At 36.3% G+C, this 16,575-nt stretch overlaps 1 protein-coding gene and 1 pseudogene across 1 annotated transcript; both read left to right on the forward strand.

Annotated features, from left to right (window-relative positions):
* Positions 1-475: 475 nt before the first annotated feature.
* Positions 476-5,786, forward strand: LOC112717784 (uncharacterized). The gene is made up of 8 exons (XM_025769727.1): positions 476-716; positions 1,001-1,072; positions 1,479-1,884; positions 2,029-2,684; positions 3,049-3,439; positions 3,527-3,915; positions 4,184-4,264; positions 4,369-5,786. The coding sequence occupies exons 1-8, from the start codon at positions 476-478 to the stop codon at positions 5,784-5,786; spliced, it is 3,654 nt and encodes a 1,217-aa protein (XP_025625512.1).
* A 904-nt stretch (positions 5,787-6,690) lies between these two features.
* Positions 6,691-8,625, forward strand: LOC112717785 (pentatricopeptide repeat-containing protein At3g09650, chloroplastic-like; annotated as a pseudogene).
* The last annotated feature ends 7,950 nt before the right edge of the window (positions 8,626-16,575 follow it).

Here is a 16,575-nt window from a genome sequence, read left to right on the forward strand (position 1 = left end):
GATCGACCCTTACTCACGTAAGGTATTACTTGGATGACCCAGTACACTTGCTGGTTAAGTTGAACGGAGTTGTGAGCTTCTCTAACAGTGCCTGGAACTCTTTTATCACAATTTCGTCCACCACACAACAATCATGAATTCATAAAAAGAACTTCCAATTTTTATCTTCTCTTCCTCCACAAAAATTAGGATTTCACACAAAGCATTAAAGGCTTTTAAGCATAGTTGTATAAAAACGAGTCACTCAAATCTCAACCAAAGTGCCAAGAATCAACAAATTACATTCAAGTTATAATCATCGACAAGGTATAATCAACAACAATAAAAATAATAGATTCATAAACATCACTTTCTCACTTAATCAAATTATAACCCAATAAATGAATAAGAGAAAAAAATAAAAAGAACTACCTGATGCACCAAGTTGCAGAATGCAGGCAGATAAGAGAGAAACCAAGATGTTCAACCATGGCAAATGGATGAGGCATCAGTGACGGCGATGAAAGACGCACAGGAGCAAGAATCGAGACGTGACGACCCAGTGCAGGCGAGCCACAGTGGAGGCGACGATGCAGTGACGGAAACACATAGGGGCGAGACGAGGCAGGCCGCTCAACACGAGTGTGAGAGCGTGCCTCTGCGGAGGCTCAACGGGATAGAGAAAAGTTCAGCTTCAGGAATCATGGGGCTTCACGGACGGGAGTTTGGGTTAGGACGTTAAATAATGGTTTTTGTTGAAGGGGGTTAGAAAAAGTAGAGTGAACCGGCCATTTTTTTAAATTGCTGATTAACCGGTATATGACCAACCATTCGGTCCAAATCGGTTCTTAAAGGTTCTTTATCCTCCACGGTTGGATATTTTAATTAGACTGACCTTTTGATCGGTCCACAAATTTTTCGGTACGACCGATCGGTTTGGTTCGATTCTTACAATTATGCTCTTTAGGTTTGATATCTTTGAATAATATATTAACTTCTTTTTTGTTTTTGTTCTCTCCAGCTATTGATGAATTCGATGACTCTGCCATTGGGCATGATTATGAGGCTGAGTTACCTGGGAAGGAGATTCCAGGTAATGTAAACTATTTGGCATATCGTATATTTATTTGAACAACACAATAATAAGTGAATTGTCTTAAAAATGTATTACTTTGCTCTTTTTTTATAATTTAGTATTCAATTCAAATGAATCATGCCGAGTCATCCTTATTATTGCATGTTATTTTTGACTAGATGAGTATGATATTCCTCAATCACAAAGCAACTCATTCATTGAAGAGAAATGTTAGTTATTTAACAACAATTATCGACATGTGAATCTAGATTAAGGTATATCACATAATAACCATGATTTAGTTAAACTCATAATTAAGTTACAGATAATTTCAACAGTTATATTTATGGTCATATTTCAAGAATCAATGAAGTTTTATTATGCATTAGTTATCTATGACTTAAACCATTTCTCATTATGATAGATTTATGGGATGCTGGTGACCCTATTTGTTGTTGCACATATTGTAACGCGAATATGTGGGAGCAAGAAAGACTATCTCGCACAAAGGGGAATGTAATACCACACTTTGGTTCATGTTGCATGGATGAGAAGGTTCAACTCCCTTTCTTTACAAATGTTCCCAAAATTCTTACAGACTTACATCTACAGGATGATGAGAAAGGACATTTGTTTAGGAAGAACATTAGATCATTCAATTCCATGTTTTCATTCACATCTATGGCTGAAAAAGTTAATTATATCATTAACAACAATTCTGGTCCTCCAAGTTTTGTATTAAGTGGTCAAAATTATCATTCTATTGGAAGTTTTGTCCCTAATGATAATGAGAGACCTAAATTTGCCAAATATATGACACGGAGAATGAGGTTGATAATAGAATCAATGCCGTTAGGACAAAATTATACAAATCTATGTTATGTTACTAATCCTCTTTTATGTGTAATATGATTTGTACTTTTTAATGTAATACTAATAGAAATTACTCACACCATTTTACTTAAATTTTACAGGTCAAATAAGAATGTTTCTAATATTGAAAGGAAAAGTATCTCAACCTTGAAAGACATGTTAGATGCACACAACCCTCTCGCCAAGATGTTCTGTTATGCCAGGGATAGATTCAAGTTAGATAATGTTCCTGATGTTAGGCTTAAGTTGATTCGGAAAAGAGATACGGATGGAAGGAGATACAATCTGCCAACAGTATCTGAGGTTGCTGCATTGGTTGTCGGTGATGTTGATGACTCGATTATCGACAGAGATATCATCATTGAGTCAACTGCAAGACAACTAAAGAGAATTGATGTATTGCATCCTCAGTACCTTGCTTTACAGTATCCATTACTTTTCCCCTATGCAGAGGATGGTTATAGGAATGATATAGAGACATCTTTTCGGTACAACATCGATGGTTCTAAAAAGAGGACAAGGATAAGCATGAGAAAGTTCTTTAGTTATCGTGTTCAGATGAAAGGACAAGATTGCCATATGTTGTTACAATCACGTAGGCTTTTCCAACAATTCTTGGTTGATGCATACACAATGATAGAGGCTGAAAGGCTTAATTTTCTTAGATTCAGCCAATGCAAGTTAAGAGTTGAGAATTATAGAGTCCTACACGAATTATTTACTAGAGGTGAAGCTGATGCTGTTGTCACTGGCCAACGTATTATTCTTTTGAGTAGCTTTTCTGGAGGTTCTAAATACATGTTTAACAACTGTAAAGATGCATTTGCTATATGAAAGTATGCTGGCTACCCAAGCTACTTCATAACTATCACATGCAATCCCGAGTGGACTGAGATTAAAAGATTGCTACAAAGAACTGGTTTACAAGCACAAGATCGGCTAGATATGTATCTTGAGTGTTCAAGATAAAACTTAACAATCTGATGAGAGACCTAAAGAATGGTAAATACTTTGGTAAGATAAGTGGATGTAAGTATTGCATTACTTCTATACATTATATAATAATTATTAAGAATCATAACTTTATTATTGAAGTACTCATATTTGCTTCATGTAAACAGATGTTTGCACTATTGAGTTTCAAAAAAGAGGGCTACCACATGCTCATATTCTTTTATTCACACATCCATCTGCAAAGCCAAAATCACCCTCAGATATTGGTAGGCACATTTCTACTGAGATACCTGATAAGAGGTCTAGGCCTAAATTATATGCAGTAGTGGAGAAATTCATGGTTCATGGCCCTTGCGGGAAGTACAACAAGGATAGCCCATGCATGATTAATGGCAGATGCAGTAAATTCTTCCCTAAGCCATTACGTGTTAGGACCATTACTGATGAGGTTGGTTTTCCGAAGTACAAGAGGGTTGATAATGGTCGTACTACATCAAAGAGGAACGTGTTGCATGATAATTCATATATTGTTCCTTACAATCCATCTTTGTTATTAAAGTATGGTTGTCACATTAATGTCGAGCATACATGTTAAACTTCTTCCATTAAGTACTTATTCAAATATGTACACAAAGGAAATGATAGAGTCACTGCATCATTCTTCCAGACATCGGATGATGGTTGTGGAATGCAAGTTGTTGACAAAATACGTAATTACTATGATTGCAGCTACATATCTGCAAGTGAAGTAGCTTGGAGAATATTTGGTTATGATATTCAAGTGAAAGAACCTGCTATTATTAGACTTCCATTTCATCTACCAAATGAGCATTCGATTGTTTTTAGAGACAACGAAAGCATAGAAGATGTAATTGAACGTGCCAATGGGAAGCTGACTAAACTATTGGCATGGATGGCTGCTAACAAAAGATATGAAATTGGTAGGGCACTTACATATAGTGAGTTTCCGAATAAATTTGTATGGAAGAAGGATCATTCTATGTGGGTTCCAAGGAAGATAGGCTTCTCAATAGGTAGGCTAAGCCATATACCGCGTGGTAATGGTGAAAATTATTACTTAAGACTTCTACTTAACATCCAACGTGGTTGTACAAGCTTCAGAGACATACGTACAATGGAAGGGGTTTCATATAGTTCTTTTAAAGGCATATGCTATGCACTTGGTCTCCTCCATGACGATAGAGAATTCATTGATGCAATTCTAGAAGCTAGCACATGGGCTTCAGCTAAATACCTTCGTGGACTTTTTGTTGTTTTGTTAATCTCAAATACACTTTCTAGACCGTAATGTTTGGAAAATATGCTACAAACATTTTGCAGATGATATTTTGTTTGAAATGAGAAGGACACACTATAATCAAGGTAATACATGCAATATGTAGAATACTATATTTATCTTACATTAACAATTTAAGACATTATTTTTTCACAATATCTGTGTTCTTTTGTACTTTTTTTGGATGTAGAGTTGTGCTTAACAGATGAACAGATTCTGAACCTCACTCTCATAAAGGTTGAAGAACAGATGCAAACAAATGGCAGATCACTTAGAGATTTTAAAACCATGCCATACCTATGTGAAAATGATATTGATGGTTTAGATGATAGAATGATTATTGATGAGCTTAATTTTGACCATGGTATCTTACATTTACGATGCAATGAGTCAATACAGAAAATGACTGATGAACAATGCCATGCATTTGATGAGATTGTTAAGGCTGTTCAGTTAAATTTAGGTGGATTCTTCTTTCTATATGGATACGGTGGAACTGGTAAAATATTCCTGTATACAGCACTCTCAACTGTAATAAGAAGCAAGGGTGATATTGTGCTAAATGTTGCATCAAATGGTATTGCTGCTCTCTTACTACCTAATGGGTGCACTGCTCATTTGAGGTTTAGGATACCATTTAATATTAACGAGGACTCTGTTTGCAATATTAAACAAGGTTCATCATTAGCCCGTCTGATTTGCAAGGCAAAATTTATCATATGGGACAAGGCTCCAATGTTAAGTAAGTACTGTTACGAAGCTTTAGACAAGTCGCTGAAGGACGTCTTGAGGTTTGAAACTAACTACAATCAGGATGAACCTTTTGGTGGTAAGGTTGTGGTATTAGGTGGTGATTTTAGACAAATTCTACCCGTCATTCCTATGGGTTCACGTCAAGACATCATTCAAGCATCAATAACATCATATCTATGGAATCGATGCAAAGTATTGAAACTCACCAAGAACATGAGGCTTAATAGTGGGGTAAACTTACTACACCAGGTAGAAGTCGATGAATTTGCAAAATGGATTCTTTTGATTGGAGATGGTTTAACTGGTGACTCAACAGATGGTGAATCTGAGGTATTGATTCCAGATGAGTTAATCATACCTGATGAAGACAATTCTTTCGAAAGGTTGGTACGATTTGTTTATCCAAATTTTTTGTCTGGATGTAAAGAACCTGATTATTTCAAGGAACGTACCATCCTTGCACCTACGTTGGAAGTAGTGAACGAGGTAAACAACAACATGATGGAATCACTGCCAGGTGATGAAAGGATTTACTTGAGTTCTGATTCATTATATGTAGAGGAGAGTAACATGGAGGTTGAGTTGGATACATTTAGTATGGATGTTTTGAATGCAACAAATTGCTCAGGGATATCTCCACATAAATTAAAATTAAAACCTGGAGTACCTGTCATGCTTCTTAGAAATATTAACCAATCAAACGGTCTTTGCAATCGTACCAAGTTACAAGTCAGAAGGATAGGCAAGCATGTTATTGAGTGCATGGTTTTGACCAGGAATAGATCAGGTCAGGTTATATTGATACCTCGAATAAACATGGTTCTAAATAATGAGATTCTACCATTTAAATTTTAGCAAAGGCAATTCTTAATGATAGTTTCTTTTGCCATGACAATTAACAAGTCAAGAATAAACTCTTACCAGGGTTGGATTATTTTTACCAAAACCAGTTTTCACACATGGATAATTCTATGTTGCATTATCAAAAATTAAGTCAAAAAATGAAATTAGATTACTGATTCAGAATAAGACGGAGATGAACTCAAACTCTACCATTAATGTTGATTCAGAATAAGACGGAGATAAACTCAAACTCTACCATTAATGTTGTGTATCGCGAGGTGTTTAATAATCTTCATTCATAAAGGTTATGCTCTAAAAAATATCTTTTTAATTACACTATTTGTTTAATCCATTTTTTTATCAAACAACCAATAAAAAACTATGTTTAACTTCAGTTTTCTTAATTTATTGCCGTGCATCGCATGAGCTATTTCACTACTACTTATCTAAAATGATCAAAGATATTTCACAATATGCTTGTCCATTGAAATTTTCTTCTTCACCGGCTTGGAAAAAATAAACCTGCAACTCCAAAGAACAAGAAACCTTCAAATGAAAAAAAAAAACGGTGGTGGAAAGAAAGGCATGCGAGGAAGAGAGTTAACCAATTTAGCCTTTCAGACTTCTGAATGATGAGTGAGATGAGAGAGTGTCAATGTGCATCTGGAATCACGGACCACACAGCGCTCCTCGCATGCACGCCACGGAACATTCCAACAAATCGGTATTATTGATTTCCATCTGAACTCCCAGCCAAGATCTTCGATCCAACGGTTGCTGGCTATCCTATCTCCCTCTCTTTTCACGCGGGGCCTCTCTTTATCTCTTACCACGTGTCACTTCCCATCAAATCGTTACTCTCATCTTTCTAAGCTAATCCTAGCCGCTAGATTGTTGATCCAACACTTCCTGATTATTCTTCCTCTTCACTCAGATTGTTAGTAACGATTTCCTACAAATCGACGCTAACGTCAAGGCCTGGTCAGCCGTCGTCAGCCGCTTCGCTTCTTACAATGACAATGGCCCTGCCGAGGCTTTCCGTCTTTTCAAGGGCATCACCCGCCGCCTCCGAAAACTCTCCAGTGGCGACGTAGTCGCCGCAGCATCAATGCCTGACATCGCTGCATTCAATGCGGTGCTTAATTCCTATGCCAATTTGGGTGACTCTAACATGTTCTTGCAGGTATTCAATGAAATGCCTCAATACGACGTCGTTCCTGATGCATTCAGTTACAACATTTTGATGAAGCTGTGTTGTAGAACTGGTAGGAACCACTTGCTTGTTTATGTTTTGGAGAGGATTCTTCAATTAGGGATTTCATTTTGTGTCACAATTTTGCATTGCATTGTCGCCTCTTATGTTGATCTTGGCGATTTAGAAACTGCTGAGAGATTAGTTCTGGCAATGAGGGAAGGAAGAAGGGATCTTTCTAGGATAATAAGGGAAAGAGAACGAGAAATTGAGTTGAATTTAGAACAATTAAATGAGAGTGATGATAATGATGCCGACGTTGACGTTGAGAATGTTTTTGCCAAATTGCTTCCGAATTTCATGGAATCTAACGGTTGCAATGATTTGCCGTTGTTGCCAAAAGCTTATGCTCCAAATACTAGAATGTACACCACTCTGATGAAGGGTTATATGAAAGCTGGGAGGGTTACTGATATTGTGAGGATGCTAGAGGCAATGCGCCGGTAGCCTTCCTAATCATGTTTCTTATACCACCGTGGTTTCGGCACTTGTGAAGGCTGGTTACATGGATAGGGCACGACAAGTTCTTTCTGAAATGATGAGGATTGGCGTGGCAGTGAATCGAATAACATATAATGTTCTTCTTAAGGGTTATTGCAATCAATTTCAGATAGATAAAGCAAGAGAGTTGATTAAGGAGATGGTTGATGATGGAGGTATTCAGCCTGATCTGTTGTCCTATAACATACTGATTGAATGGGTGCATATTGGTTGATGACAGTGTTGGGGCTCTCGGCTCCTACAATGAAATGAGAACAAGAGGGATAGCTCCCATCAAGGATAGTTACACGACAATGATGAAAGCTTTCACATTCTTTGACCAGCCGAAGCTGGCTTACAAGGTCTTTGATGAAATGTTGAATGATCCTCGAGTGAAGGTGGATGTGATCACATGGATCATGTTTGTTGAAGGGTATTTCAGGTTGAGTTTGGTTGAAGAAAGCAAAGAAAGTAATTCAAAAGATGAAGGACGAGGGGTTCCACCCTGATGTGGGAACTTACGAAAGCTTTGCAAATGGAATCACATTGGCAAGAAGGCCAGGAGAAGCACTTTTGCTTTGGAATGAAGTGAAGGAGAGGTGGGAGATAGTAAAAAAAGGTTCAAAACATAATTCTTGTGTTCCTCCTTTTAAGCCAGATGAAGGGTTTTTAGATACCTTGGCTGATATATGTGTGAGGGCTGCATTCTTTAGAAAGGCTTTGGAGATTGTGGCTTGCATGAAAGAAATTGGTATATCCCCAAAAAAGACCAAGTTCACTAGAATCTATGTGGAGATGCATTCAAGAATGTTCACCAGCAAGCATACTTCAAGGGCAAGGCAAGACAGGAGAATAGAGAGGAAAAATCTGCTGAGGCCTTTAAGTTTTGGCTTGGCTTGCCAAATTCTTATTATGGAAGTGAGTGGAGGTTAGAACCTATTGAGGGCTATAATGATAGCACCTCCTCTGGTTTGGTTTAATTGACTGGTCTCATTAGAAGGCGATCTCAAAATACATATATAAACACTCATTGGATTTAGAGGAATGTCACGATGTTAGTAGGGTGGCCAGTGTGGAACCCTCTTGAACTTTTCTGTTACCCAAGAAATATACCTATAGAATGTAGAAACCAAGTTAATAAAAAAAAAAGAGAGAGAGAAGAATAACAAGACCAAGACCAAGTAGTGATAGAGAACGTGGAGCATGAAGAAAACAAAGGGCAGGTGGCGGAGGGTGAGCCCGTCGCGCAGGCTGCAGCAGCACCACCACCACCAGAAGTAGCAGCACCAGTAGGGGGAACTGGTGGAGATGGTGGCGGCGGCCAGAAGAAGTGGCCCGGGTGGCCTGGCAAGAGTGTCTTCCGTATGTTAGTTCCTGCGCAGAAGGTTGGATGTATTATTGGACGTAAAAGAGAGTTCATTAAGAAGATTGCGGAGGAGACACATGCTCGCATTAAGATTCTTGATGGTCCTCCAAGAACTTCTGAAAGGGCTGTAAGTAATCCTAATTTCCCTTCTATCAATTGGAAGTATATTAAGTTGAATGTATGTTGGTGACTCGTTAAGCTCAAGCTTCTTTATTATTGCCCTGGAGGGATGGTTTTGTTGTTGCTTAAGCTAATTACTATTGATGGAGAATTATTGATATGGGATCTCTTCTTTGTTCTTTCTGATGTTTTCCTTACTCCATTTGGTTAATGATATTGATTATTAGAGCAGTTGATGGGTGATGATAATATCTAATTTTTTACCATGGATTTTACTAGTGATTGTGGTTATAGCCTGCATGTTGCAATTATAAACTCCAGTTTATCATTTTTTCATACTTTTTCTTAATTTAATATGTATATCAGAAAAAAGAAAGAAAAAAGAGTGTGAATTGACATGTAACTATGTAAAACTCTAAAGATAAATTGACATATAACTATGCAACTATGAATTGACACATTTCATTTACATACTACAAGCATAGTTCTTTTGGAAGAAATGGTACATTATCTAATGTGATTGAAAGTCTGCCAAAGATGTTAGAGAGGAGAACAGAGTGTGGCTCTGTCTCCTTGTCAATCTTTCATAAAAATTCAGTCTTATGTTTTAGTAGGTAGATGTTTACATGAAAGTATAAAACAACCAAGAAAATTCATCAATAGCTTGCATGGTCTAAGGAATAACCTTGCTAAATGTACTACAATATTAAAGAAACCAATACAAAGCAAATGAAGTGAATTCCAAAAAGAAGAATGCTGGCAAGAATCCATAAAATATTAATTTAATTCTAACAGAAAATGAATCTGTGCAGGTTCATTGTCCCAATTTTAAAGGCAATAACTCAATCATCATTTAGATCCCAATCTTGAAGAACCAAAGCTCCAAATGCAAGGATCAGCTTTGAGCGTTGCAAAGTGCTAAAAATTTTATTTGTTTGTAGACATTTCGTATCAAAGTACCACGAAGCTCTGCATTTCATTTGGTAAATTCAGAACCTCGATGATTGATGTCATGTTGCATGCAGATTGCAAGCATTGAAAAAACAGCTTATTGCTTGCTCTTATACAATATTAAATCATATATTAAAACTGAAGTATTTTTATTATCATACATATTAAAAAAAAAAAAAAGATTAAGAAACTACCTAAGTCCTAACTATATCAATAATTTTTCATCTCAACACACAGAGCTTTCCTATGTATTAATGATTTTTCTTTTTTTTTTTTACCATAGTAGTTCTTTAATAGAAATCCTGGCGATACTGATTATATAACAAGGTAAACTGCATTATTCTAAACTAAGACTTAGCCATGAAAAATAATTAGAATGAACTTCCACTTTGCCATGTGTCTTACATCTTGTGTCATGTTACACAAATTAGTGGTAAAGTAAAGATTTTTTTCCACTATGAGACTTCAACCTTTCGCAAGTTGTGGGTTTAGTAAACTGTAAATTATTAGCTGGTTTAGTTGATCAAACAAAAAAATAATACCCCTTGCGCCGGTTACTTTGGTAGAGGAAAGGGATATTATAAATATGGTTGAAGGGAAAATTGTTCTATCTGGCATTTTGCTGACAAGTGAGGATATTTAAGAATTAGTTGAGAAAGAAAATATCATAAAAGGTGGATCAACCTTTGTTCTAAATCCTCTAAACTATTTAAATTTTATCATTGAAAAATGCTTCTTTTATGCTTTTGTGCTGAGACTTTAGGTGATTGATGCGTGAGCATCTTTTTTATTTTTTTTAGTGAATTTACATGTGAAATTGTTGAATTAAATCAAGATTTAAGCATTTTAAGCCATCATAAATTTTACTGAGTTGTTTTGCAATTTAATTTATTATAGGTAGCATTCGGACGAATTTAACAGAATTTAAAAAGAGGCAAAGAAATCAATTCCAAGCTGCGAAGGTGGCGCCAAACGTTACCTCACTGGGGTTTGGCACCGGAACACAATAAAACTCACTTTTGCCATTATCATAGTGGCACCAAACACCACATCCCAGCGTTTGGCACCAGGAGCATTGAAATGCGCACGAGATTGATACGTACGCGGCGCCAAACACCACCTAACACAAGTTTGGCACCAGTATGCAGTATGCATGCAGATAAAGAAAGGTTTTCACGTGAATCTGCACAAAATCTTTAGGATTTAATTTAATCTTTTATTTAATTTTGAATTAAGAAAATATTTTTTTATATTTTAGAAATTATATTTTATATCAATTAGGATTAGATATAAAAGGAGAAGATATCTTGGCCTAGGGTTTCTTCTCTTTTCTCTTCTTCTGCGCTTTTACACTTTTGCTTTGCTAGAGTTTTTTCGCGCCATGAGCAACTAAACCTCCATTGCTAAGGTTAAGAGCTCTGTTTATTTGGATGGATTAATACTATTGTTTTCTACTTCTGATTAATGCATTTATTTACATTCAAGACTTAGTTTCGTTCTTCATCCTACGGATTAGAGTGTATTGGAAAAGAACTCTTTTTTAAATTGAATTCTTATTAAATCTTAAAAAAGTTATATATCATCTGAATAACAGCTTGAAACTGAATTCTCATGACTCTCTAACTATCTGGATTTAATGTGATATGTGACATATAATCATATCATGTTTGGATTTTTAGAGTTTCGTGTGGCTTATTAACTAGGATTTGAACTTAAAATGTCTAATTAGATTAAGTGACCAAGGAATTGGCAATTAATTGAATTAGAAGAGGATTAAATTATCAAAAAATTAGAATCTAATCACTTAAAGTTTGCTGTGAGTTAAATCTTTGCATAATCAAAGTAGCTAATAAGAATTGTTAATCCGAAAATTTGAACATATCCAAAATCTTAACCGTTTCTCACACTATTTTCACCAACCAATCACTGTTTGCTTTCTTGAATTCTCTGATTATTGTTTTATGATAATTGGACTTCAAAACACTCCTTTTTGCTTGTCTGACTAGCTTAATCATTTAAATATTGTTGCTTGATCCATTAATCCTCGTGTGATCGACCTTCACTCATATGAGGTATTACTTAGTACGACCCAGTGAACTTGCAAGTTAGTTTGTGGCATTCAAAATTCCACACCAAATTTTTGGCGTCGTTGCCGAGGATTAACTGTGATTGACAACTACCCATTATTTGATTACCTAGATTAGACGTTTTCTTATTTTATTTTGTTTAATTTTTCCCTCTAAATTTTTGAATTTCCTTGAGTATTCTCCCTTTGTTTTATTCATTTTATTTTCTTCTTTTCTCTCTTTTAATTTTCTCTTTAATTTTTAAAAATTGACTTTTTTATTCTAGTTCATTTTATTTTATTTCTTTTACTCAATTTACCTCAATGAAATTTCTCTTCACTCTGACGTAGATATTTCTATTTTTTCCTATTTTCTATTTGTTTATGAGTAGAAACAGAGATAAGGAACCTCTACTTGAGTTTGATCTTGAGATTGAAAAGACTCGTAGAAGACGCCAACAACAGGCTAGAGCTTACAGAGCTGCTGAAGGTCTCAAGGATAATTCTGAGAAAGAAGTTAAAGGAAGCACCATGGATCCTAACAACAACAACAATGTTGTTATTCCTAATGCTCCTAATGCTCTTGAGCAACCTAGAAAGACTCTGTGCTCCTACACTGCTCCAAATCCTACTTTCTATGGTAATAGCATTGTTGTGCCCATTGTGAATGCCAACAACTTTAAGTTGAAGTCTCAACTCATCACTCTGGTGTAACAAAATTGTCAATTTCATGGACTCTTGCAGAAAGATCCAAATTTGTTCATCTCTAATTTTCTGCAAATCTGTGATACTGTAAAGGCCAATGGAGTCCATCCTGATGTCTATCGGCCATTTCTCTTTCCGTTTGCTGTACAGGACAGAGCCAAACAGTAGCTTGACACATAGCCTAAGGAGAGCATTAATACATGGGATAATGTGGTCAACAAGTTCCTGAATAAATTCTTTCCACCTTAGAGGCTAACCAAGCTGAGGACTGATGTTCAGACTTTCAGGCAGAGAGAGAGTGAAACTCTCTATAAAGCTTGGGAGAGCTACAAGGTGATGCTAAAGAAGTGTCCTCCTGACATGTTTTCGGATTGGATCCAGTTGCAGATATTCTATGATGGAGTTACTGAGGCCACCAAAATGACTTTGGATAATTCTGCAGGAGGATCTCTTCACATGAAAAAGACCACTGAAGAGGCTCTAGAGTTGATTGAGATGGTTGCTAATAATCAATATCTATATTCTTCTGAGAGGACCGTCGTGAGGAAATGAGTCATGAAACTATATGCTCTGGATACCCTTCTTGCCTAGAATAAAGCCATGTCTCAATAGATAAATGCTATTTCTCAACACTTGGGTGGATTGCTAGTCTCATCCATTAATACCCATGATGTCTCTTATGACATGAGTGGTGGCTTTCCTCAAGGTGAGAACTATGATTATGGTCAATTTTTTTCTAAACAGGTCAATTACATGGGCAATTCCTCTAGACCCCCAATAATGATCCTTTTTCTAAGACTCATAATCCGACTTGGAGGAATCACCCAAATTTTGGGTAGAAAAATCAACCACAGAGGCACCAGAATTTCAATAACAATAAGATCCATCAGAATAATTTCAGTCAAAGTAATTTCAACAACAACAATCCACCATCCAGTTTTCAGAAGTCCTCTGACTTGAAATCTATAGTTACAGAGCTCTCCAAGAGTACTCATAATTTTATGTAGGAAACTAGAGCTTCACTTAGAAACTTAGAGGTTCAGATGGGTCAACTAGCTATAAACGTTGCTGAAATTGATCAGAAGTCCACCAATACCTTTTTCCAGTAATACAATTCCAAATTTAAGAGAGGAGTGCAAGATTATCACCTTGGTAAGTGGACCAATGGCAGATAAAGAAGCACAAGTTACTGAGAAAACCGGTTGAAAAAGAAGCTCCAAAGAAGGCACAAGCCAAGGAGAAGCACGCCCCTAAGAGACACCCTGATAATCCTTTTCCGATTGATCTTGAGCAACATAAAGTAAAGTCCCCAATGCCTGAATACAAGTCAAAGATACCATATCCTCAAAGGCTCCAAGGAGAGAATAAGAAAAAACAAAACTCTAAATTCTTGAAAATATTCAAGACCTTGCACATCAACATTCCATTCATAGAAGCCCTTGAACAAATGCCCGTATATGCAAAATTCATGAAGAAATTGTTGTCTAAGAAAAGATCCTTAAAGAGAGGCTAAACAGTAGAGATGACAAAAGAGTGTAGTGCAATTATTCAAAGGAACTTGCCAACAAAGAAGAAAGATCCAGGGAGTTTTCAAATTTCCTGCACCATTGACAACATTACCTTTGATAGAGGTTTATGTGATTTGGGGACAAGTATTAATTTAATACCATTGTCTGTGATGAAGAGACTACAAATTTAAGAGATGAAGCCCACACAAATAACTTTACAGATGGCAGATAAATCTAGGAAGCATGCACATGGAGTGGTTGAAAATGTCTTGATCAAAGTGGAGAAGTTCTTCCTTCTAGTAAATTTTATTATTCTTGACATGGAGGAAGATGACACTGCATCTATCATTCTAGGGAGACCCTTCCTTGCCATAGAAAGAGCTCTTATTGATGTTAAAAAGGGTAAATTAATGTTGAGAGTACATAATGAGCATCAAGTTTTTCATGTTTTCAAGACCATGCATCATGCAAGAGAGGCGAAGCATTGTACGAAGATTGAAGCCATTGATCTAAACTTAAAGGAAAAACCAAATGAATCACTCCTATAAGTACATTCTCCATGCTTGAGTAGAAAGGATGAGACAAGAAAGGTGCAACAAGTTGATAACTCAATTGAAGCTAACAAGATTTTGCGACCAAAGCATGTGGTGTCGAGAAGGTGGCAGTACTTCTGGAAGAAGGTCCTAGGAAGAAAGTATCCATGGGATGGAGAAATAAAAGATCTCCACTGAAGGTTTCTCTTCAGGGTTGAAGGTGGTATTGACTCGTAATCTAGTGTTGACTTATACAGTAAACATAATCTTTTCTCTTGAGCATATTGAGATACTTCATGGGAATACAGGAAGAAAATTCACAGTGAGAAGAGAGGATTTGAAGTACTATGATCAACCCCACCTTAATAAGAAATCAACCGTCAAGTTAGTGACGTTAAAGAAGCACTTGTTGGAAGACAACCCAATCTTCCGTATCCTTAGATTTTCTATTTGGTTTAAATTTATTTAGTTTGTCTTAATGTCTTATAGTTTTCCTTCTTTTTACGTGTGTTTTGGTCATGTAGAGTGTTTAAAATAAGAACAGGTACAACCAGAAGAGATTTCAAACCACCCTGGAGGAGAGTACATTCGACCAGGGTGGTGCCAAACTTGAGATCTCAAGTTTAGTGTCAACCATGCACAATTTGAGGGAGTTTCTTGCTACTAGGGTGGCGCCAAACTTGGAAATATGAATTTTGGTGCCAGAATTGAAGCGTTCCTTGGTGAATTTGCTGGAAAGGTGGCGCCAAACTTGGTGATATGAAGTTTGGCACCACATATACGTATAGAAGAGTTCCATTCGGAGGTACTTAACCTTTCCGGAGTTTGGCACCACATTTACATTAAAAAATGAAATAAATAACATTTTAATTTTTCTTGCCCTTATATCATTCTCGTCTTCTTCTGCAATATTTTTTTTTTGTTTTTACTCATTAGTGTGCTTTTTATGTTCCTCCCTGTTTTCAATTTTTCTTTGCTTGAGGAAGAGAAAATTTTTAAGTTTGATGTTGTAAAGAAAGCTCTCTGTTTATCTTATCATCAATGGCACCAAAAGAAGGTGAATCATATTCACGGAGGAGCACAGTCTGAAAAGCGAGATACCTACCATAATGGCTGAGGTGGTTCAGTTCCTTTTTCACTTCCTATTTTTCTTCTGTTATTATTATGATATGTTCCTATTTTCTGTTGCTTGTCTTTATCTGTTGTATGATCTTTAGTATTTTTAGTTTCTTAGGTGTTTTAGTTTGATTCAGTTGTTTTTAATTTGAAAAGATGTCTCATGTACCGCTCACAGAGTTTGAATCCAAAAAGAAAAAGAAAGGAAGTGATGTAATGCACGAGAAATTAAGTTTCTATTTAAGAGTCGTCTTATTTGCTTAGATGTGGTGGTGTTTATTTGTGACTTTGAATGTATGATAAGAATATTGCATATTTGAATTTGGATCAAAGGATGTTGATGCATGAGAAACTGGAATTTAGAGAACTATTATGAATTCTCTAAATTAAACAAGAAATTAATCCTTGAAGCAAAAGAAACAGCAAAAAGAAAAAAAAAAGAAAATAAAAGGCAAGCTCCAAGGTTCTGAGCATCAATGGCTAGAAAGGTTAAGAATGATCAAAAGCTAAAAAAGTTGTTTTCCTAGTTATATGCTTGTGGTGTGACTGTCTCAAGGAATTATTGAGACAAAACACTTAGAGTCAAAGCCAAGTATAATAAAGAGTATGCCAAAGGCTCTGAGCGTCACTGACTAGAAAAGTTCAATAGAAAAGATCTGAACTCAAAGAGTTCTCCAGTTAAGGCTTGTGATGTTTCTGTGTAAC

This window comes from Arachis hypogaea, chromosome 10 (genome assembly GCF_003086295.3).
Source record: "Arachis hypogaea cultivar Tifrunner chromosome 10, arahy.Tifrunner.gnm2.J5K5, whole genome shotgun sequence".
Lineage (NCBI taxonomy): Eukaryota > Viridiplantae > Streptophyta > Magnoliopsida > Fabales > Fabaceae > Arachis > Arachis hypogaea.